General features: G+C 44.8%; 1 protein-coding gene and 1 non-coding gene across 3 annotated transcripts; both read right to left on the reverse strand.

Annotated features, from left to right (window-relative positions):
* Nucleotides 1-113: 113 nt before the first annotated feature.
* Nucleotides 114-22,869, reverse strand: LOC105037686 (glycerol kinase). 2 transcript variants are annotated; one of them, XM_073244121.1, is made up of 4 exons: nt 22,579-22,867; nt 22,139-22,360; nt 2,453-3,455; nt 114-621 (listed from the first exon to the last, which is right to left on the reverse strand). In XM_073244121.1, exons 1-4 carry the CDS (start codon nt 22,722-22,724, stop codon nt 379-381), a joined length of 1,614 nt encoding a protein of 537 aa, XP_073100222.1. In that variant the 5' UTR covers nt 22,725-22,867; the 3' UTR covers nt 114-378. The 2 variants fall into 2 exon arrangements, with proteins under 2 accessions (XP_073100222.1, XP_073100227.1); XM_073244126.1 differs by lacking the exon at nt 114-621 and adding an exon at nt 635-953 and having other exon boundaries at nt 22,579-22,869.
* LOC140854982 (small nucleolar RNA R71) lies at nt 16,283-16,389 on the reverse strand. The gene has a single exon (XR_012138075.1). It is a non-coding gene; the product is annotated as a small nucleolar RNA R71 (small nucleolar RNA).
* Nucleotides 22,870-24,076: the final 1,207 nt, after the last annotated feature.

The raw sequence follows: 24,076 nt of genomic DNA on the forward strand, positions 1-24,076 counted from the left end.
AACATGTTAATAGTGAGATAATGAGGTTGGAATGAAACACATCTAGCAGGATAGTAGGAACTCAACACTGATCTGTCCGGTAATGAGGTCATTCAGGAGAATAGGATGTTCCCTGATCCCAGAAAAAAAATTAAATTTCTCGAACTCTTACTTCAAAGTTTTGAAATTATTGAAGGAACTCAAATTGAACAATTGCCGGATAACGAATTCAATTGCATTTCCCTCAAGGCTTTGAAAGATGGAGGCATGTCCAATTCGCAAGAAACATAAAATACTTGTTCCATCTGACAAAATCTTCAGAGAGAAACTTATTGAAAGGATAATGTTCCTTCTATAAAGGACGCCAATTAGGAGGCTAACCGCGAAAAGATATGGACATCAGGTGTCCAGGTCGGCCAAATCAAAAGTTCTAGAGACAGCCTTGCACCAGCAATCGGACCTTTTCTGCCTCTTGGACGCATCCAATTGGGGTTGGAAAATGGTAGCCTTTGCATTGTCACCAAATGCAAATATCTGTTCTTCCGACCAAATCCCAACAGCTAGTCCAGCTGCATATCCTGCACCGAGAGCCGTTGTTTCTATGTTCCCAGGCCTCACAACTGCACTACCCAAAAGATCAGCCTGCAAGCAACAAACACAAATTATTATTATATCAGCTTTCAGTGTTTAATAAATCCTTGGTTTCCCCTCTTGTTAAATCAAAAGGAAAAGAAAAAAACTTTCCATGTTTTTTTTTTTCCTTTTTCCTTTTTTGACCTCATGACAAGTGAATGAAGTATGCTATGCCCTCAAGAGAAAATACCAAGTAAAGCTAAAAAGTCAAGTTAGAAATCTAAACATAGTAGCAAAAATGATTTATGAGAATATAAGATATGAGATTATGGGTGCAAAAAAAAAAACAAGTGCTTTTTGCCTCTGCTCTCTGACGTGTCACGGTTTTGGATGATGTTAACCTGAATGACATACAAAAGAGCATGATTAGAAAATTTCAAGAAGTTAATTATCCTAAAATAAGTGCTCTGATTGACATACAAAAGGAGGGGTCTCCGGTTTGGGTCGGTCCAGGCGACACCACTTCAGACATACAAAAGGAGGGCCTCATAAGGAAATTTCAAGTAGTTAATTGTCCTAAACTAAGTACTACATGAATTTTTCTACACATATATGATAAGGAACTTAGTTAATGCAAAAAGAAAGGAAATATGCAATTCACAATGAACATATAGTGCTGGATCTTAAGATATAAGATCATGTAGGAATTTGCCGCAGGACAGAATCAAAGAAAGAAAGAAAAATTAAATTACTAGATTCTGGCAAATCACCAAGAATATAGTTGTGCCGACCTCTTTTACCTTTTCCTTGGGATGGAAAAGAAGACTCCTACTCTTAAAGATTAGCGTAAATATTTCCTCCCAAACAAATATCAGAAGAAATATTTGAGGGTAAATCTTGGGGAGACCTGTGCAGGAAAAGGTCTCTAAAAGTCCATAACATAATACAGAATATGCCAAAAAAAAAAAAAAAAAAATCAAGCTCATTTTGTTTATGTTGTATTTGGTATGAAATTATATCATTCAGAGGTATTTAAATTTTTAGTTTGCTAGCTTATGTAGCCTGCAGATAACAATCACTAGGAATCACAAAGCGATGATGTATGAATTTTCGGATTCTGATGATTACTGATATTTTTCCCCTTTCTGATGGATATGCGGCATAATGACATCTTTCATGATATATTTTGTCAGATATGAAAAAGGCCACTGTGTATAAGGAAAAATAGTTCTCAACAGGGAAACTTTTATCAATAATTTGAGATAACAAGTGAATTAATCAGTAAAAAGGTCAATATGGTTTAGATAACACAAGCAGGCTTCAAAAGTTTGAGAACACATGAAAAGGATGAGACAATTTGAACAGCTAAGAACATCTGGAGTGCCAAAGTGGCTGTCTGATCTAGATCATTGGCCCTCAAGACCATCTCTGCAAAAAATGGAAAATGTGGAAGAAAACAAACCTGATCATGGTTACAGTTCCAGGATGTGTCATGGTTACAGCCACTGTGTACAAGGAAAAATAGTTCTCAACAGGGAAACTTTTATCAATAATTTGAGATAACAAGTGAATTAATCAGTAAAAAGGTCAATATGGTTTAGATAACACAAGCAGGCTTCAAAAGTTTGAGAACACATGAAAAGGATGAGACAATTTGAACAGCTAAGAACATCTGGAGTGCCAAAGTGGCTGTCTGATCTAGATCATTGGCCCTCAATACCATCTCCGCAAAAAATGGAAAATGTGGAAGAAAACAAACCTGATCATGGTTACAGTTCCAGGATGTGGTGTAAATTTCATCTATAAAAGACTTCCCTATTCCCCAGTCTCAACAACCATGGCATAAACTGGCAATTCAGCACACATCTATGCAAACGCCAGAAGGAAAACCGTATATTACCTGGGTCTGCATCAGAAGATTATTGGCACTGGCACCACCATCGACCCGAAGCAAGAATAACCCATCTTTGCTTTCTACTCCATTGTCCGCAGCATCCTTGCACATAGATTTAATCACATCATTCACCTGAAAACATATGCTTTCCAGCACCGCCCGAGCAATGTGTCCCTTGTTAGTGAATCTGGTCATCCCTATGCACACCCCCCTTGCATCATCACGCCACCATGGCGCAAACAACCCGTTGAACGCCGGCACAAAATACACTCCGCCGGAATTCTCGACAAGCTCTGCCAACTCTTCAACCTCTGCTGCATGCTCAATGATCCCAAGGCCATCTCTCAGCCACTGGACCGCAGCACCTGCGATGGCAATAGACCCTTCCACTGCGTAGTTCGTCGGTGCACCAGGGCCTAGCTTGTATGCAATCGTGCTGAGTAGTCCATGGTGTGATCTGATAATATCCTTTCCAGTATTAATAAGAATGAATGCACCAGTGCCGTAGGTGCTCTTGCCTTCGCCATGCTGACACAACTGGCCTAGCATTGCAGCATGCTGATCACCAAGGCATCCGGCAATGGGCACCCCGGAAAGTGGCCATCCATGGGCAACCACACCGACGATCTCCGAGTTGCTAACAATCTTCGGCAATATCTCAGATGGTATGCCTAAGGTCTCCAGTGTGGACTCATCCCAGTCCAAAGTCTTCAGGTTCATGAGCATTGTCCTGGATGCGTTCGAGCAATCGGTGACATGCAATCCATAGACCCTGTGCTGTACCTCGTCCACTGCACCGACATCTCCGCCGCAGCCTCCTGTGAGGTTCCAGATCAACCATGTGTCGATGGTGCCGAACAGCGCATCCCCGGCTTGAACTGCTAGCTTCACGGCTTCGACTGTTTCCATCAGCCACAGGAGCTTGGTAGCACTGAAGCAGGTGCTGATGGGCAGACCACATGTATCAAGAAAATGGTTTTTCCCACCTGGAAGCTCACTCTCCAATCTCCTGCATCAACAAAAGGATCCAAGACATGGGATTTGATTATCTAAACTTGAAATTTTTTCCTCGAATCTGCTATATTAGTGAAAGAAGCAGTAACACGTCTGTTGTTTATCTACATTAAAAATCCATTTATTTTTACCCACTCCTATCTCCTTTGTAGGGATATACTGACTGACCCCTCTCCACCGACTTACTCTTGGATCTGTCCGACCGACGCCCGACTCTGCCGACCGACGACTCCGACGATGGGTGCCAACAATGGCTACCGACAGTGCCCAGTCGAAGGTATGTCGGCCGAACAGGCCCATACCATTCCCGACCGCCCAAGCAGCCGAGCTCAAATCACCGACTCACTGTCGGCGGTGGCAGCCGACGTCCGACTTTCGCAAGGCGCCAGATCAGCCGACGGTGTCTCCGGATCACCACCCAACATCCAGGCAGTCAAACACCGACATATAGTCGGCCAGTCCACCCAAACGCCGTACGACTGTTATGGGCAGTTGTCCTGTCAAGGACATGCGGCATGGCCGTCTTGGGGCATTGTCCTGCCAAGGACACGGATTGGTCCCAATGGTTTGATAGCCCCCGACGATTTGACAACTCCTCAGTTGTCTGCACCATTAATGATGGGACCATACCGCATTCCACTATAAAAACGGGGTAGGGCAACAGTATTGGGGGGTTTCGAAGTTCTAAGCCCTAAGTTGGCTCTCTGAAGCGCCTCAAAGCTCTTGAGCTCTTTCGCTCTCCCGCTGAGCCCCTGATTTTCCACTGTTGCCTAATCTCCTCTCTGACTTGACCGTCGGAGGGTCCCCGCTGGAGGCATCTCCGGTCTGTGTGGACTCTTCTTGCAGGTGCGCGACGCCGACGATCGAGCGATGGGGGGGATTGGTCGCAACAGATTTGGCACGCCAGGAAGGGGTTTACTCGACAGAGGCAAGCCAGCAAGCTCCACAGAGCTTGAAAAACCTCTCGAAATGACGAAAATCAAAGCTCAGCGATCGAGAGCTACCGGGTCGGCGAGGCGCTCTTCCCATCAGAAAGAGGCCCCTCCTTCACCTTCCATGGCGAAGCCCAGCTCTCCGCATCCGGTGGTAACTACGGAGGCACAAATCACGGCGATCGTGCGGTAAATGACCGTTCTGACAGATGCGGTCAAAAATCTCCAACAGCAACCAACTCAGTTGCCGCAACCGCCGGCGGCGCACCCTATGCCGTCCAGAAGCAACCGCCGACGCCTGCGTCAACTTCCGTCTCCTCCTCAAGAGCAGCCGTCTCAGCACTCCCATCGAGGAGAAGCGAGGCGGCCACGGTGCGACACCCACCGGTCTCGGTGCCCTTCTCCTTCCCAGCTGGAGCGGGCGAGGAAGGAGAAGCGGCCGCGGACACCGTCCGCCTTACTCTCAAGTTCCTCGGAAGGTTCAACCCCTGGGGTCTCACAACACCGACGGTTGGACGACTACGAACGTAAGTTCGAAGAAATCGACCGTCGACTTGCCCAACTCCAGACAGATGGTCAGAAGTCTTCGAACGACGTCAATTTTCGGACCACCCAACCTCTTTCCCGATTTGTCCTCGACGAACTGATCTCTGGTTGGTTCAAGATGCCCCATGTGGAGCCTTACGATGACTCCACCAACCTAGTTGACCATCTGGAGAGCTACAAGGCTCTCATGACAATTCAGAGGGCAACCGATGCCCTCCTTTGCATCGGCTTTCCCGCCATGCTCCACAAAGCTGCTTGGGCCTGGTACTCTGGCCTCCGCTCAGGGAGTATCCACTCCTTCAGGTAGCTCGAGCATTCTTTCGTGGCCCATTTCAGCACCAGCCGGAAGCCGCTGCGAACTTTGGATAGTCTTTTCTCCCTCAAACAGGGAGAAAACGAGATGCTCCGATACTTTGTGGCCTAATTCAACGTGGCCACGCTTGAGATCCGGGACTTCAACGAAGACATGGCTATCTCGGCCATGAAGAAGGGGCTAAGGGGGTCCCAGTTCACATATTCCTTGGATAAGACCCTCCCCCGGACGTATGCCGAGTTGCTGGAGCACGCGTACAAATATATGCACGCGGACGAAGGAACTTCCGACCGGTGCCAAACCGAAGGCGCGGGCCAAAAGGAGAAGCGGAAGAAAAATCGGGCTGCTGTTGAACCCAGCAGGCCCCCGATCGACAAACGGGTCTCGCCCCGACGACGGAGCCCGAGATCGCCCCGACGCCGGAGTCCGAGACCGACGCCCCGCAGGTATGACTCCTACACCCCTCTCACCGCTCCTCGTGCATAGATCCTGATAGAGATCGAAGGAGCGGAATACCTGCGACGGCCCCCGCCTCTAAAGGCAAAGGGCCTTGACCGGAGGAGGTACTACCGATTTCATCGGGGACACGGTCACACCACCGAGCAATGCATCCAGCTCAAGGATGAGATAGAGACCCTCATACGATGAGGGTATCTCAGAAAGTACCGAAGGGACCCGTCGGCTCGGCCCCTTTCCGACCGACAACCCCAGCCGACTGAAGAGGCGGCGAATAATCAACCTACTGCTGGAGTCATTAACATAATCTCCAGACGACTGGATCGAAGAACGACTGCTGAAGGGGAGTCGACAAAAAGGCCACGCCAAAACGATGTAATCATCTTTACAGATGAGGATGGTCGGGGAATCCAAACTCCCCATGATGACGCTGTTGTTGTCTCGGCGACAATAACGAACTATGATGTAAAAAAAATTTTTGTAGATAATGAAAGTTCGACTAATATTTTATTTTACTCGACCTTTTTCCGAATGCGACTGTCGACCGACCGACTCAGGAGAGTCTCTACGCCCCTCGTGGGTTTCGTCGGGAAAGCCATCACGGTGGAAGGTAAAATTACTCTTCCCGTGACAGCTGGGACCGAACCACGACAAAGCACCGTCCACATGACATTCACGGTCGTCCAAGTACCTTCGGCCTACAACGCCATACTTGGAAGACCCGGACTAAACGTCCTCAGGGCGATAGTCTCGACATACCACCTGCTGGTCTGGTTTCCGACTAAAAATGGAGCCGGAGAAATATGCGGGGATCAATAGCTCGCCCGGCAGTACTTCCAAATCTTTACTCAAAGCAATGAATCAAAGGACTCCCTGACGGTCGACAAGCTAGACCAACGGGAAGAGGAGTGGGGTGAACCGGCTGAACCGCTGATTTCCATCCCGATGATCGAGAATCCTGAACAGGTCATCTGGGTCGGATCAGCAGTTGTCCGACCCAGAGCGATGGCAGCTGATAGAGCTGTTGAAAGCTAACGCCGACGTATTCGCTTGGTCGGCAGCGGATATGTCCGGCATACCTCCAAAAATAATGACTCACCGACTCAACATCGCCCCTGGCGCGAAGCCGGTGAGACAGAAGAAACGGGCTTTCGCTCCCGAAAGACAGAAGGCCATCGACGAGGAAGTGGATAAGCTACTCGAGGCAGGCTTCATCAGAGAAACCACATACCCCGACTGGCTCGTGAATGTCGTCATGGTGAAGAAAGCCAATGGGAAGTGAAGGATCTGTATCGACTATACCGACTTAAATCGGACCTGTCCGAAGGAAGCTTTCCACTGTCGAAGATCGACTAGCTGGTAGATGCGACATCCGGTTATCGACTGCTCAGCTTCATGGATGCCTTTGCCGGATATAACCAAATCCGGATGGCGCCCGAGGACGAAGAGCATACAGCCTTCGTGACCAACAAGGGCCTTTACTACTACAGGGTGATGCCCTTCGGTTTGAAGAATGGCGGAGCCACCTACCAACGCCTCGTCAATAAGATCTTCAAAGATCAAATTGGGTATAATATGGAGGTGTACGTGGATGACATGCTGGTGAAGAGCGTGCAAGCCTCGGATCACGTCCAAGACTTGAAGGAAATCTTTCGCACTCTTCGGCGACATCGGATGAAGCTAAATCTGACTAAGTGCACCTTCGGGGTAGCATCGGGGAAGTTCCTCGGGTTCTTCATTTTTCAACACGGAATCAAGGCCAACCCTGAGAAGATAAAGGCGATCATTGACATGCGGCACCCAAACACTAAAAAAGAGGTGCAGCAGCTCAATGGAAGGATCATCGCGCTCAGCCGATTCATCTCTCGGTCGGCTGAGAGGTGCCTCCCATTCTTCAAAACCCTGAGGCAGACGAAAGACTTCTCGTGGCCGAATGGGTGCCGACAAGCCTTTGAAGATCTGAAGAAGTACCTGACTTCTCCGCCCCTTCTTGTGAAGCCAGAGGTCGGAGAAACATTGTATCTTTATCTGGCAATCGCCCCAAAGGCAGTTAGTTCGGTACTCGTCCGGGAGAACGAGAGTCGAACTCATCAACCCATATACTATACCAGCAAAGTGCTCCACAGTGCCGAAACTCGATACTCAAGGGCGGAGAAGATGATATTTACCCTGGTCGTATCCGCGCAGTGACTCCGTCCGTATTTTCAGACACACGCCATCGTGGTCCTCACCGACCAGCCCCTGAGGGCGATCCTCCGTCGCCCCGACACATCAGGATGACTGGCGAAGTGGGCGGTGAGGCTAAGCGAGTTTGACATTCAGTACCGACCGTGACCTGCCTTGAAAGCCCAAGTCCTGACCGACTTTATTGCGGAGTGCCCGACAACCGACCAAACATCGAAAGATGGAGGCTCCAAAGAAGCTGTGACTTCTGAATTTGACCCCGGTTCAACCTGGGTGTTACACATAGATGGAGCCTCCAATGCCCAAGGGAGTGGGGTCGGGTTCCTGCTCACCAACTCGGAGGGAGTGGTTACCGAGTACGCCCTCCGATTCAACTTCAAGGCTTCCAATAATCAAGCCGAGTATGAAGCGCTCCTCGCTGGCTTGAGAATGGTGAAGGAGCTCGAGATCGACAGCCTCAGAGTCTTTTCCGACTCCCAGCTGATTGTGGGGCAAGTCAAAAGTGAATTCGAAGCGCGGGATCCGACCATGGCAAAATATTTTCAGAAGGTGAGAGATCTCGTGGCACACCTTAAGTATTTCGAGATCTCTCATATTTCCAGATCGGAGAATGCTCGGGCCGACGCACTCTCCAGGCTTGCAACATCTGCCTACGGTGCTTTGGGCCGGACACTTGTGAAGAGTCTCGAGCAACCAAGCATCGACAGGGCTGAGGGGGTACTACAACTGACGACTGAGCCAAACTGGATGGACCCGATCGTTCAGTATCTGACTGACAGAACCAGCCCCAAAAACTCCGCGGAAGCCAAATGACTCCAGTAGACGGCCTCCCAATATGTAATGACAAACGGACGACTCTACAAAAGATCGTTCTCCCTTCCTTTGCTACGATGCCTAGGACCGACGGATGCGGACTACACACTCAGGGAGGTGCATGAAGGGATCTACAGGAGTCACCTTGGGGGCAAATCCTTGGCCTACAAAGTCCTACGGCAAGGTTACTACTGGCCCACCATGAAGAAAGATACGGCTGACTTGGTTCGGAGGTGTGATCCATGTCAGAAGTACGCTAACTTACAACATCGGCCCGCCAACCAACTGACTGCCATTGTCGCCCCATGGCCGTTTCCCAATGGGGGATCGACATACTCGGCCCTTTCCCTCCGACGTCTGGCCAGAGAAAATTTATAGTTGTCGCCATCGACTATTTCACCAAATGGGTGGAGGCCGAACCCCTGGCGCAAATCACCGAGTGCAAGATGGAAGACTTTGTCCAGAAAGCCATCATCTTTAGGTTCGGACTACCGCACACCATCATCACCGACAATGGACGACAGTTTGACAACAATGATTTCAGAGAGTTTTGTGCGAGATTTCATATCACGCACAGGCTGACCTCGGTCGGCCATTCACAGTCCAACGGAGAAGTCGAAGTGACCAACCGGACCATTCTGCATGGGTTGAAGATCCGACTGAACGAAGCCAAAGGCCTCTGGGTCGAAGAGTTGCACTCGATCCTGTGGGCATACCGAACGACACCCCGGGTCCCGACCGAAGAATCTCCTTTCAGCCTGGCCTATGGGACGGAAGCAATGATCCCACTAGAGATCGGGCTACCATCGACTAGGATTGAGCAATACTGTGAACCGGGCAACTCTGAGTGTCGGAGGGCCGACTTGGACCTCCTGTCCGAACTTCGATGTGAGGCTCAACTCCGCATGGCTTCCTATCGACAAAGAGTGGCCCGATACTACAACGCTAAAGTTAGGCCAAAATCTTTCAGACCCGGAGATCTGGTTTTGAGGAAGGCGGAAATCTCGAAGCCTCAAGATCAAGGGAAACTATCCCCAAATTGGGAAGGACCCTACAAGAATTGCAGATACCTGCAGGCCGGGCGCCTACCAACTTGAAACCCTGGAAGGGATGGCTATTCTCCGGACTTAGAATGCTAACAACCTGAAATTATATTATCAATGAATTCTGTATGCCCTTCTTGCTCGGAATACAATATAATTTCAAAACTTCGGAGTCTATGAAGTTCGGCTCTCCGCCGGAGGTTGGCTCTTGCCAGGAGTACAAGCCCCGACATCCCGACTTGGTCCCAACGCCTCGTTGGGAATCTACGGCTCTACGACGAATCTACGACTCGATCGCCAAACCAATGGCCTTCACCTCTAAAGGCCAAAGGCTTCGACTAACGCAGCTGGCTAACTTGCCCACTTAGCTTCGACTAAGAAAGGCAAAACGTCAGGACGATCGCAGTCGCACTCGCGACATGCCGACTCAGTTACGACTGATCGAAGGATATTCGGCTTGCCACCATTTATCATACGCCATGACGTACCCGCCCGACCAAGGTCTGGGCAACGGGTATTCGACTTGCGACGAACCGACTTGGTCACAACCGGTCGAAGGATATTCGGCTTGCCACCATTTATCATATGCCATGACGTACCCGCCCGACCAAGGTCTGGGCAACGGGTATTCGACTTGCGACAAACTAACTTGGTCATAATCGGTCGAAGGATATTCGGCTTGCCACCGTTTATCATATATCCCGACGTACACGCCCGACTAAGGACCGGACAATGGATATTCGACTTATCATCATTATCCTATCTGAATACGTCGGACACCACTCGACTACCAGACTCTACGGAATGATCGTGCCGACGAGCTACGTTCGGTGGTTGGTCAACATTCGGCCTAACATACACGCCCGACCAAGGTCCGGGCGGCGGACACTCGACCCATAATCGATGCGGCACTCGATCATCGGATCCTACGCTATCTGTATGACGGTCGGGATGCCAGCCTGCAATCGAGGCTCGCGCTGTCCTTGGCACGGCGCATGCTACTAACCACTTTGATCGGCTACGCTACATCCTATCGAATGTCCTAATGACGTGTGTCGGACCTACGACCTATACACTCAGGGATGGCTCGACAAAAAAGCACTTCGAACCGCATGCGAGAAAGTATGAAAAGTCTTTGATTTTTGTTAAGTTGAAATAACTTACAAAATTGGGCCGAAGCCTGACTACAAAATTCGGACGAAGCCCGATTACAAACATCAAAGACAAAATAGAAACAAAAAATACAAAAATAATAGAGCAGACACTCCAACTATTCGTCGGAGTCGACTTCTTGCACCGGGTAGAGTTCGGGAGCAACCGACGTGCCCGCTCGGGTCGGGGAGGGACCAGGGGTTGGAGCCGCCTCACCTTCTGCAACTTGTCCCGTCGGTGGTAGGTTGGCCTCCTCCTCTGGGGCTTGGTCCTCCGCCCCTGGAGGGACGATGCCGCTCAGGTCGAGCTCCGAGTGCAGATTTCGGATCGCGTCCCGAGCGTCCTTGTAGCCCACCCGATAGGAGGCGAAGCTGCTCTCCAGGAGCTCCTCCTGGTACTCGTCCGAGCCACGGAAGTCCACCGCCCGACTCAGCACCTCCTTGGCCGACTCCGCCTCCGCCTTCGCTATGTCGGCGTCAGCTTGGGTGGAGGACAAGTTCTCCTCGGCCTTAGAGAGGTTCTCCAGGCTAACGCGAAGCTGTTCGCGCTCGGCCTCGAGCTCCCTGACGCGGCCGTCCCGCTCGCACCACAGTTGGTGGACGGAGCGGGTCTTGTGCCGAACTTGCTCCCGAGCCGACTGAAGCTCGGCCTCCGAGGCGGCTAGGCCATTGGTAAGTCGGGAGATCTCCTCCTCGAGCCTAGCCTCCCGGTCGACCGACGACTTCAGCTGATCGACCAACGTCGCCTTCTCAGCTTCGACGGTCTCGGCCTTATTCTTCCAGGCCACCCGGAGATCGCCGAACCTTCGATACCCGGCCTCCAGCTCGGACATGTTGTAGATCAGCTGCAAGTAACAGGCCGGTTGTCAGAAGACTGAACTGATAGAAAACAATAATGAAGATGAAAGGGGAAGAAGAGGAGCTCACCTGGATCATAGTCGGGTAAAAGGAAGAAAGCATGTCGGTCACCCACCGACTCTTCATGATCTCCCGATCGGTCGGGAGGATGGTCGCTTGACACAACATTCTGGCCAAATTATGGTTGGCCAAGGCCGACGCTCCTTCGGGCAGCTAAACGTCGGACGATGCGGCGTGGCCTGCCGACTTGGTGTCGTCGCTCGGAGCCATCGGAGCCTTCCCTCGTTCGGCCGCCCAGGCCCGGAAGTCAGAAAGAGACGGAAAGCTCAAGCTCGACTGGGTCCCTCCCGAGGCCACGACGGCCGCCGCCGCAGGACGTTCGGGCTCATGAGCTTCGGCCCGAACCTCTTCCGTAGGTGGGGGAGCCAACACTCATTCGGCTGCCCCCTCAGTCGCCCCTTCCTCGAACGGCATTTCGGGTAGCACCGCCGGCACCGATAGTGTGATAACTGGCTCATAACCCGACACACGTTCGGTGTCGGGCCGTGCTGCCGCCGTCGCAATGTCGGTCGGGGATGCTATCTGAGGCCTCTTAGGAGGCCGCGAGGGTCCGGCCCTGGGCGCCGGTCTCTTCCTCGCCGCATATTATCGAATGTCGGCATCTGTCAGTCTCACCCTCGGCGGCATGCCTGTAATTTCAACAAAGGATCAGCACAAGTCCAAAGACAGATAAAGAACACAAAAACGACCGACCGACCAAATAGTACCTAAATGAGGAACCGAAGTCAGACCGACGTCGTACAGAGCTTGCTCGGTGACCAGCTCCCTCTACTTCGATACCGACACATCCTTCAGTCGGTGAAAATCCTCTCGATCTCCAGCCTCCACCCGACTATTTTCATTCAGCTGAGTCCGAGGGTCGCCCCAGCGGGAAGGGAACCCCCAAGGTAGCAAGGAAGAAGCAAAGAAAAACTGGTTCTTCCATCCGTGGATCGACGATGGAAGACCAGTGATGAACGAGAGACCCTTTCGGGGACTAAAGAACTACCACCCTCGGACTTTTGGGTGGGGTCGGAGGACGAAGAATGCCCGGAAGAGAGAAATACGAGGATAGGTCGGCAAAAGCCGACACAGCAAGGCAAAGCTGATTATCAATCGGACTGAGTTTGACGCCAGTTGCGTCGAACAGAATCCGTAGTAATCCAAGACGTTCCGGACGAACTCCAGAATCGAAAAATGAAGATCTGCCCGAAGATCCTTGACATAGAAGGCCACCTGGCCCGGAGGCGGGTTGTTAACCCGACCCTCAGCCCCAGGGGCGAAGAGCTCGAACTACTCCGGGATACTGTACTGCTCCCTGAGCCGTTCGATGTTTGCCCCCGAAAGTAAAGAAACCTCCACCTCCGGGGTCGATTGGGAGTCGTCAGTCGGGTTCCCCGACTGACTCCCTCGAGGAGAGGTTCTAGCCATAACGCTAGTCCCGAAAAGGAGAACAAAAAGAAAATGGCAGAGGAGAACGGGCGCAAGAAGACAAGGATAGGCAAAACTTTAAGAAAAGCTTTCGAGGGGAGAGCACGAAGACAACTATCTGAAACTGGGGGACAACTCGACAGAGCCTCAGCGCCAGAAAAAGATTTACAACAAAAAGTGAAGTTTTGGATGCAAGTGGTCGCATATATATAGGGCCCTTCGACGGTCGGAATGAAAGCGCACCGAACGAAGGTTTCCCAGATGTCGACACGTGGCAGCGTCCGGGCCCTTCCTCGATCCGACGGTTCGACGCACCTACCCCCAGATCAAGCCACGCTGCCTCCATCTGCATGAACAGTTCCGGCCAAATAGCCCTGATAAGTAGTATATTTTTACATTTATTGAAGGTATTTTTGGTAATTTATGGTGCTAACATCTTCTTAAAAACTCTAATTTCATGAATTTATTAAATTTTCTTAAAAAATAAGTGATTTTAAAAAAATATATGAAATTAGATATATTTATAAAAAAATAGATGTTAATTTAATTGAGCAATTTAAGCACCAAAATGAAGAGAAATTTTTGAAGAATTTAATGCATATTTTTTTCAATTTTTCAGATGAAAATCGGAGCGAAAATGGAGCTAAAATATCTTAAAAAATAAAAAATATTACCTCCGATGCATGGTGGACCGGTCGGCCGGTCCACAGTGCCAGGGCGCGGTTCACAGAAAATTTCACGTGGTCCACAGGTGCAGCTCACAGCGAGAGAAAGATCTGAGTGCGATCCAACGGCTGAGATTCAATCAGACCCAGATCCGACGGTTCAGACTCGTTACCGACTTTGAATAGGACTCTTTTGCGTGATCCGACGGTCCAGAAGTAATCCATCACGTGATCCAACGGCTGTTATCATTTTCGACTTTGAATAGGACTCTTTTGCGCGATCCGACGGCCAGAACTTCATCAGAACCCAGATCCAACGGCTGACATTTGATCCGACCCTGATAAGAATTATAACTCTGATTTTTGAGCAGATCTGGACGGTCCGAAGCTGATCCGACGGTCAGGAATATTTCTAAAAAAATTAATACAATTTTTAAGGGTTTTAGGACTCCTTTTCCTACCAAAAAATTATAAAAAATTTATTTATAAATAGGAGATCCGGGAATAAGCTTTGGGAGCAAAAAAATTAAGTAGAAAATATAGAAAAAAATAAAAAAATAAAATAAAATAGCTTTAGGGATCCAAGAAAAAGAAGAAGAAAAGTCGGTTCGCTCTACGGAGTACGACGAAAGACGGAGAGGTCATCAACCATCTTTCCGATGAGGCTTGGCTGATCAACTTCAGATCTTTGTTATAGTTTTATTTTTATTTTATTTTATTATTTCTTTTAAATTTTTTGTACTTAAATTTTAATTTTAATTAATGCAAAATTTATTTTTCTGCACTTTAAATTCTTGTCTTTTATTTTTTTGTACGTAGATGCTAGGATCTAATTAGTAGATCTTAGTACCAATTTATTTTTTATACTTTTTAAATTTTTATTATTTATTTTTTTAGTAGATCTTAGTATCTGATTTATTTTTTGCACTTTTAATGTTTGATTTCTTTGATTTTCTTGTAAATTTAACTTACTAACTTTTTTATTTTTTTATCTTTGTGCAGAAAAAAATTCAAAAAATTCAAAAAAAGAGATAGAAAGCTTTCAATTTTGCTTGGTGAGATCAATCCTAACTCTAGCTTTAACTATTTTTTTTTAGTATTAATTATTATTTTTTTAATTAACTTAAAATTCATCCACATAAACCTAATAAAAATTGCATGACAAGAGTAGAAACTTAATTTTATGAGCATTCATCATTGTAGATTTATTTTTGATGATCGCTGGAGACAAGGTAAGCTTTCAAGTTTTATTAGTTTCATGCATTTAATTTAGTTGCACAGAACCCCTTGTTTGAAATTGGTTGTGCATATTCATCTCAAATCAATTTAAGGGCAACATCCATAACAAGATAAGGTAGAGATTTCATCATCCTTCCTTGGCCCAAAAACAACCAACCTTCCACATTAACCCTAGCCTAACTAAAATCAAGTAGACATTGGCCCCTAGTATTAATTGAGTTCAGTTTTGAGTATTGTGGTGAAGTCAAGTGCAAAGTAAGTTCGAACTCACCCCTGAAACTGATGTCTAAGGCTAGAGGTTACAAAGGCTCTACCTAAGTGGACTCGTGGTTATTTAATTGATTTCGTTAGCTTACCTGGCCAATTCAATTGGTGTCTAAGGCAAGCAATGGGGGGACCCCCACGATCCCACTTCTTACCTGGCTAGTTGAAGGAAGTGAGAACAAACCCAATTTGCATTTAAGTTAAGCCACTCTACATCGAACTGTTAGGTCTAAGAAACCCGTAGGTGTTTAGGTTTAACTGTTTGCTAACTTGATTGCAATTAACACTTAACCATAACTAATTTTTCTCACCTTACGTATCTAGGTCTAGAGCTCTTTCTTTCTTTTCTCTCCTTTTTCTATTTTCCTGCAAAAAAAAAAAAAAAAAACTGGAATCATACATTAGGGTTTGCACTGGTATATGCAAGGTAGAAGATCTCTCTATCCTGACCTAGTTAAACCCAATCCTGAGATTGAACGGTTGATTCATATTAAACCTGAAAATCAGATGGCTGGAGATCCTAGAGAACCACCTAGGCAGATGAAGGAATATTTTATTCCTTCCACTTATAACCCATCGACTTATATCCACTTACCTGATATCCCTGCAAGCCACTATGAGATCAAGTCGACCACAATCCAGATGCTTCCGTCTTTCTATGGGAATACTAATGAAGATCCTTACAAGCATCTGGATGAGTTCTTAGAAATTTGTTCCACGGTGAAAATTCAAAATTTTACTGATGATGCACTTAGATTGACCTTATTCTCCTTCTCACTTAAAGACAAAGTCAAGAACTGGTTTGGCACAATAAGGAGACCAATCCAAACTTGGGCTGAAATGCAGCACGAGTTTCTTAAGAAATTCTATCTCATAGGTCGAACCAACACCATGAGGTGAGCCATCACTAGATTTGCTCAGCTTCCAGGAGAACAAATTCATGAATCATGGGAGAGACTTAAGGAACTTCTTAGAAAATGCCCACACCATGATCTATCTAAGTGGCAAATTGTTCAAGCTTTTTATGAGAGTTTAGGTGACCAATACAGACAGATGGTAGATGCATCTTGTGGGGGTGCATTCATGAGTAAAAGTGAGGATGAAGCCTACACTTTATTTGAAACTTTGAGTGAAAATTCAATCAATCATGCTTCATTATTCTCCTACGAAAGATCAATTCCTCACCAAAAGCGGATAGAAATTTTTGAGATCGAGCAAACAGACTCTAGTCCTAAGACCGATCTGAACCTAATAGTCCAAAAATTAGATAAAGTCGACCTTCTTGCCCAGAAATTTGATCAGTTTCTAGTATTAGGTCAACAATCTCCTGCACAATATACACCACCACCTAATTATCAGAAGATTTGTTCTACCTGTGCTAGTCCAGCCCATCATGTGAGCGAATGTCCCACGGCTGCACAGTTTTCACCTCTCATTCAAGAACAAGTTCAAGCTGTCCAAGGTTACTCCAAACCTGTCAATGATCCATTCTCTAACATATATAATTCAAACTGGAGGAACCACCCTAATTTTTCTTGGAGACCCCAACAGACTTAGGCTCAGACCCAATTTTCTCTTGTGCAAAATTTTTAGAGTAGGCCTCCATATCAAAATTATGCCTACAACAGAGGTCAGCCCAGCCAATCTATCCAGCCACCATATCAAAATCAGCCACCATACCTACCTCCTCAACAGACTAATCTAGCTGATGATAGATTAAACCAACTACAATAATTGATCATGATCCAACAGCAATCTCTCGCTAGGCTAGAAACACAAATAGGATAATTAGCTGAGTCTACCATGAGAAGAGAAACAGGTCAACTCCCAAGCCAACCAGTACCAAATTCTAGGAATAACCCATCCACTCATCAACCACCTGGACCTAATCATCAATCCACTGTCCCATCGAAGAATCCTCAATTTGAAAATGCCAAAGCAATTACTGAACTTAAAAGTGATAGGATTCTTAAGGACTCATACCAAGACCAGGTGAATAAGGCTAGTACTGATGCTAGCCAAAAAGAGAATTTAAAAGAGGAGATTAGTACTGAGACTAACCTAATAGAAGAATCTGAGCTTAGTACTGATGCTGATCTAAGTGAAGAAAAGAAGAGAATGGATATGTTACCCAAGATATATCCATCAAGAGTCTCATTTTCTTCAGCCTTAAAAGCCAGTTCTTCCACTTTAAAATTACCATCTCCTTCAGAATTAAACTTATCTTTGATCACACTTGAGAATACATGTTTAGAATCAAATGACATCTTTCCAGTACCCATTACATCGAACTTAACTCCTAAACTAAAAATTCAATTCATGAGTATTTTAGAAGAATAAATAGAAAAAATTCTCAACAAATAAAGATCTGAAAATTATCTTACTACAATTAAGAATGGAGATGTAAAATATTTTCTGAAGATTGGCAATAAAATACTGAAATTTATCATAGGCCATCTTCATAATATTGGCAATCTAAAATCATTGAAATTTGTCAATCCAATATTCGACACGGGATAGGTGAGAGAATCAGCATGGTCTGGCTGAAGACAGTAAACTTAGCACTTTCTGGGAGGCAACCTAATTTTTAATTTTCAGTTTTGTATTTTTTGCTATCTTTTGTATTTTGTTTAGGTTAATCGAGTCTTACTTAGCATTTTTTGTAGGGATTTAAAAATAATCTTGGCTAAGTTGGGAGGATAATCAGTTTTAAAAAGACTTATGGATCAGGTGATATCTCTCCTTTTCTTTCTCTTTACATGCACTGTTCATATTTCCTACTCCATTGAAGACAATGTTGATTAAGTTGGGGGGGAGAATAAATTTTTTTTTTAAGTCTTCAAGTAAGTTAGTATTTAATATTTAAGCATCTAATTATACTTAAGAATTAAGTTAAACCAAGCATTTTTAAAAGAAAATTGATGTACAGATCAGAGAGTTTATGAGATATTGAGGGATCAAGTATTAAGAAAACTCAATAAAGAGTTAAATTTAGAACTTAAATAATTTTCTTTAAGTATTTCTAAATTTTTTTTACCAGCATCAAAGAAGAGTTTATTTCTTATGGGCTTGTGTAAAGTAACTATATGTTTCTTCATATATTTTAAAAAAAAAAAATTCAAGTACTTCATGCTGAGTAATCGGGCCTCTTTGCCTAAGCAAGCATTGAGTTTTGCATCAAAAGGTATGAAGGGCAAAGAAACTTTATTGTAAAGCTAGTTTTAACTCGTAGTCTGTTTGATTCGAGCAAGTAGGTTCGAGGGGTATTTTATACCTAGTGCCCTAAAGCCATCTGGTTTGGAGTCATTGACTGAAAATTCACTACATGGGTCAAACAGAAAGCTTAAGGGGTTAAGACACTCAATAGCAGTACAATGCTAAAAAAAAAAAAAATTAATTAATAAATGAAGGACGGAAGTAACAATATACTTGTCTATATAAAGGTGAATGATTTGGAGATAAAGGTAGGGATAATTTGAAAAAGTTCAGAAAAAAATTTAGTGTTCTTAGTTTAACTCTCATATTGATTAGTATTAATACCCCAATGACATACCTCATTTACACTCTATTGAATATCAATGATCTTTTGAAAATTATTTGGTGAAATTCGAAACTTTAAGTTAAACGGTACTTAATTCTAAATTCTTTCTTTACTCGAGGACGAGCAAAGTTCAAGTTGGGGAGTGTGATAAGTGGTATATTTTTACATTTATTGAAGACATTTTTGGTAATTTATGGTGCTAACATCTTCTTAAAAATCCTAATTTCATGAATTTATTGAATTTTCTTAAAAAATAAGTGATTTTGAAAAAAATATGAAATTAGATATATTTATAAAAAATTAGATGTTAATTTAATTGAGCAATTTAAGCACCAAAATGAAGAAAAAATTTTAAAAAATTTAATGCATATTTTTTTCAATTTTTCAGGTGAAAATCGAAGCGAAAATAGAGCTAAAATACCTTAAAAAATAAAAAATATTACCTTCGGTGCACGGTGGACCGGTCGGTCGGTCCACAGTGCCAGGGCGCGGTTCACAGAAAATTTCACGCGGTCCATAGGCGCGGCTCACAGCGAGAGAAAGATCTGACCGCGATCCAATGGCTGAGATTCAATCAGACCCAGATCCGACGGTTCAGACTCATTGCCGACTTTGAATAGGACTCTTTTGCGCGATCCGACGGCCCAGAAGCAATCCATCACGCGATCCAACGGGTGTTATCATTCCCGACTTTGAATAGGACTCTTTTGCACGATCCGACGGTCAGAACTTCATCAGAACCCAGATCCAACGGCTGACATTTGATCCAACCCTGATAAGGATTATAACTCTGATTTTTAAGCAGATCTGGACGGTCCAAAGCTGATCCGACGGTCAGGAATATTCCTAAGGAGATTAATATGATTTCTAAGGGTTTTAGGACTCCTTTTCCTACTAAAAAATTATGAAAATTTTATCTATAAATAGGGGGTCTGAGAATAAGCTTTGGGAGCAGAAAAATTGAGTAGAAAGTATAGAAAAAATAAAAAAATAAAATAAAATAGCTTTAGGGACCCAAGAAAAAGAAGAATAAAAGTTGATTCGCTCTACGGAGTACGACGAAAGATGGAGAAGTCATCAACCATCTTCCCGACGAGGCTTGGCTGATCAACTTCAGATCTTTGTTATAGTTTTATTTTATTATTTTTTTTAAATTTTTTGTACTTGAATTTCAAATTTAATTAATGTAAAATTTATTTTTCTGTACTTTAAATTCTTGTCTTTTATTTTTTTTGTACGTAGATGCTAGGATCTAATTAGTAGATCTTAGTACCAATTTATTTTTATACTTTTTAAATTTTTATTTTTTATTTTTATTGTAAGTAGATGCTAGGATCTAATTAGTAGATCTTAGTACCAATTTATTTTTATGCTTTTTAAATTTTTATTATTTATTTTTATTACAAGTAGATGCTAGGATCTAGTTAGTAGATCTTAGTACCCGATTTATTTTTTGCACTTTTAATTTTTATTTTCCGACTTAAATTGCTTTCTCCAAACTTTTATTTTTTTTGTAAAATCAAAGATTTCAAATCAAAATCTTTCTTTCTCTGTGGATTCGATCCGACTCACTACTTTCTATATAGTTTTATTTTTTATTGAAGTCGAAATTTAATTGATAATCACGGTGTCCTAACGACAGCATCGCGATCGTATCAAGCCCCCTGACACGTGATGGAAAAATCGCGTATCGAAATTCGCTAACCGACAGCGGTTCATGTTCCCAAGGAGACGGCCGTTCACGTTCCCAATGGGACGCCTGATACCGGATCGTTTGCCTGTACGATCGTCAGAGTCGGAGCATGACGTGATGGATAACCACTCCTTTCACCTGAAGCCGTCGTCTACATGGAAACACTGGCCAACACGACATCCGATTCAGGAGTGGGGGGGACAACTGTTGGGATATACCGACTGACCCCTCTCCACCGATTTACCCTTAGACCTGTCCGACCGACGTCCGACTCTACCGACCGACGACTCCGACAATGGGTGCCGACAATGGCTACCGACAGTGCCCGAACGAAGGTATGTCGGCCAAACAGGCCCATACCGTTTCCGACCGCCCAAGCGGCTGAGCCCAAATCACCGACTCACTGTCGGCAGTGACAGCCGACGTCCGACTTTCGCAAGGCGCCAGACCAGCCGACGGTGTCTCTGGGTCACCACCCGACGTCCAGGCAGCCGAACACCAACATATAGTCAGCCAGCCCACCCAAACGTCGTATGACTGTTATGGGCAGTTGTCCTGACAAGGACATGCGGCATGGCCGTTCTTGGTCATTGTCCTGCCAAGGACACGGATTGGTCCCAGTGGCTTGACCGTCCCCGGTGATTTGATAACTCCTCAGTTGTCTGCACCATTAATGATAGGACCATACCGCATTCCACTATAAAAATGGAGTAAGGCAACAGTATTGGGGGGTTCCGAAGTTCTAAGCCCTAAGTTGGCTCTCTGAAGTGCCTCAAAGCTCTTGAGCTCTTTCTCTCTCCCGCTGAGCCCCTGATTTTCTACTGTTGCCTAGTCTCCTCTCTGACTTGATCGTCGGAGGGTCCCCGCCGGAGGCATCTTCGGTCTGTGTGGACTCTTCTTGCAGGTGCGTGATGCCGACGATCGGACGATGGGGGGGATTGGCCGCAACATCCTTCAACCAATTTTTTTCTTTAAAATAGAAGTCGAAGTCCTTTTTCTCATATTTCATGGATCAGCCAAAAAATTCATTCATGGTTTTGGGCAGTCACAGTAACAAGAGCTAGAGCATCAGAGGCATGGGTCTTTTTATATATAGACCTAAAGACCTTCTTTTCCTCTGTCAAAGAATTAAAGGAAAAAAAAAATGGTTTTCTTTATCTACAGCAATTTTAGAAAAATGAAAAAGAAAAACATTTCCTCTCCACTTTCCTGGATTCATATCTACGTTGAAGCTAAAAACAATCCATTATCTGTAATTTTAAGTACAAGTAATTTTCAAGACAAAGACCAGTTTATGTATGGTTTTAAAAGCCTTTTTTCCTCTGCATCAATCAAGGAATCCAAAGCACAGTTTTTTTGGGGAAAAAAAATCCACGCTCAAGAAAAAAACTCTTTTTCTCCATTTTCGTCCATCAATCAAGTATCCGCATAGAAGGAATCGCTCATTGGAACAAAAAAGGAAATCAAGGACGAGAAACTTAATTATCCAACGATGCAAAGATTCACCAACCTACAGACAGAGCTGGTTCGGGCGTCCATCCAGACGATGGCATTGTGGAGGGGAAGACCGGAGGACTTGCTCCAAACCACTGTGGTCTCTCTCTGATTCGCAATACCAATAGCCTTCAAGCCCCTGTCCACATTGTACCCGTCCGCCGTGGCCTTGTCGAGGGCCTTCGCCGTGCACATCTTCACGCTCTCCAAGATCTCCATCGGGTCCTGCTCAACCCACCTATTGGAGAACCAAAAAAAAGGGCACCCAAAGATCCAATTCTTAATGAGAAAGTTTTAAAAAAGCAAAAAAAATTGGATTTTGGAGAGCAAAGCGGAGAATCTCCATTCGCCTAAAAGAACACGCCCGAAGATCGAATTTTTTTAACGAGAAAAAAAAAAAAAAAGGGATCTTGAAGAGCAAAACAGAGAAGAGTAGCGAGAAGGAAGGGTAAATACCCGGCCTCGGGGTAGAACTGGGTGAATTCCACTTGGTGAGAAGCAATGGGGTTGGCCTCTCGATCGTAGATTACGAAGCGGGTGCTGCTCGTGCCCTGGTCGATGGATCCGACGTAGACCTCCTCATTCTCCTTCTCTTCCGCCATCTTCGCTACCTTGGCTTCTCCGTGAGTTTCAGAGAGAAAAAAAGAGATGAGAAAGAAGTGGGATCCTTGTGAAGCTGTACATATGAGCAAAAGAGATCTTCCCGATAGAATGGGAGGGATATGGGGAAGAGTGATAACTAACCACTGGTACTATTTAATAAATAAATATTGCTCTTCCGACGTATATATGAGCTTTTTTTGTGCAGAAATGTGAGACTTTTTTTTTTTCGGTAAATGAAAAAGTGAGACGTTAATGCTAAAAAGATTGAACAGCTTATTTTGTTAGAGGCAGGTAATTGTCAAAAAGATATAGAATAGAATGGTGAGGACAATTTAATTGTTTACTTGTATTTGCAAAAAGTATAGAGATCAATGATGAACGACAAAGCGGATTATAGCCAATATATTGTTTGACATAAGTGACATGAAATACTAATTTATGGAGAATTACACGTGAAATAGGAATAAAAGTAGTGAATAATCGTTTCTTGTGTCTAGTTTCTACGACTTTTAATTTTATTCCCGTGTCTTGGATGCATTATTTTTCCTCCTCTTCCATTTAAAGGTGACAATGGATCGGGTTGGCTTGGGCTTTGGATTAAGAGAATATAAAATATTGGTACTACTTCGGTATCATGATACAAGTTCATCCTTAGCCAACCTATCTAGTTCATATCTATTGGGAGGTTAGATTATTAGATATATGTCTTAAAAGTCAATATGACTAACACATTATAATAAATTTAGGACACAATTTTATACTTAATACACTGATTTGATCAATAAAATGATAAATTTATTTTTCATTCAAGTGTGATGTATCTTTGAATCGTCCATAAAATTAGTTTTCGATACATATTCTCAACGTGTTGAGAATTAGAGATATGTATTTAATTTCTAAATGCTCTCGATCATAGGATCATCGTGAGGATGATGATCGATCCGGATAGACTGACGTACAAATCACTTCCTTCAAGATAAATGATCTCTAGTCTACAGTGTAGAGATATTGGACGACGAGTGCAGATAGTTGTTAGAGAACAACTAGTACTGACCGTGACCATACAAAAGATCACTTGATTTTTATTCGATCGTCAGTGATCATCTCGATGCTATAGTTGTATAACTGATCCTTTGATCTGAGATGGCACTGCTGCTCATAGTGAGACTGCTGGAGTGTAATTGATATATAAATATGAGTCTCAATGAGCCCTTGTACTAGATATTGACGACAGTTGGTCCATTATAGGAGTAAGGTGTGCATCAAAATGGGATCTATCAATCTTGCTAGAAAGAAGTAGTCCTATGAGATTTGAGAGACTAAGTCCGAGAATTTATAGCCACAGTAGTGT

The sequence above is a fragment of the Elaeis guineensis genome, chromosome 1 (genome assembly GCF_000442705.2).
Source record: "Elaeis guineensis isolate ETL-2024a chromosome 1, EG11, whole genome shotgun sequence".
NCBI classification, from domain to species: Eukaryota; Viridiplantae; Streptophyta; class Magnoliopsida; order Arecales; family Arecaceae; genus Elaeis; species Elaeis guineensis.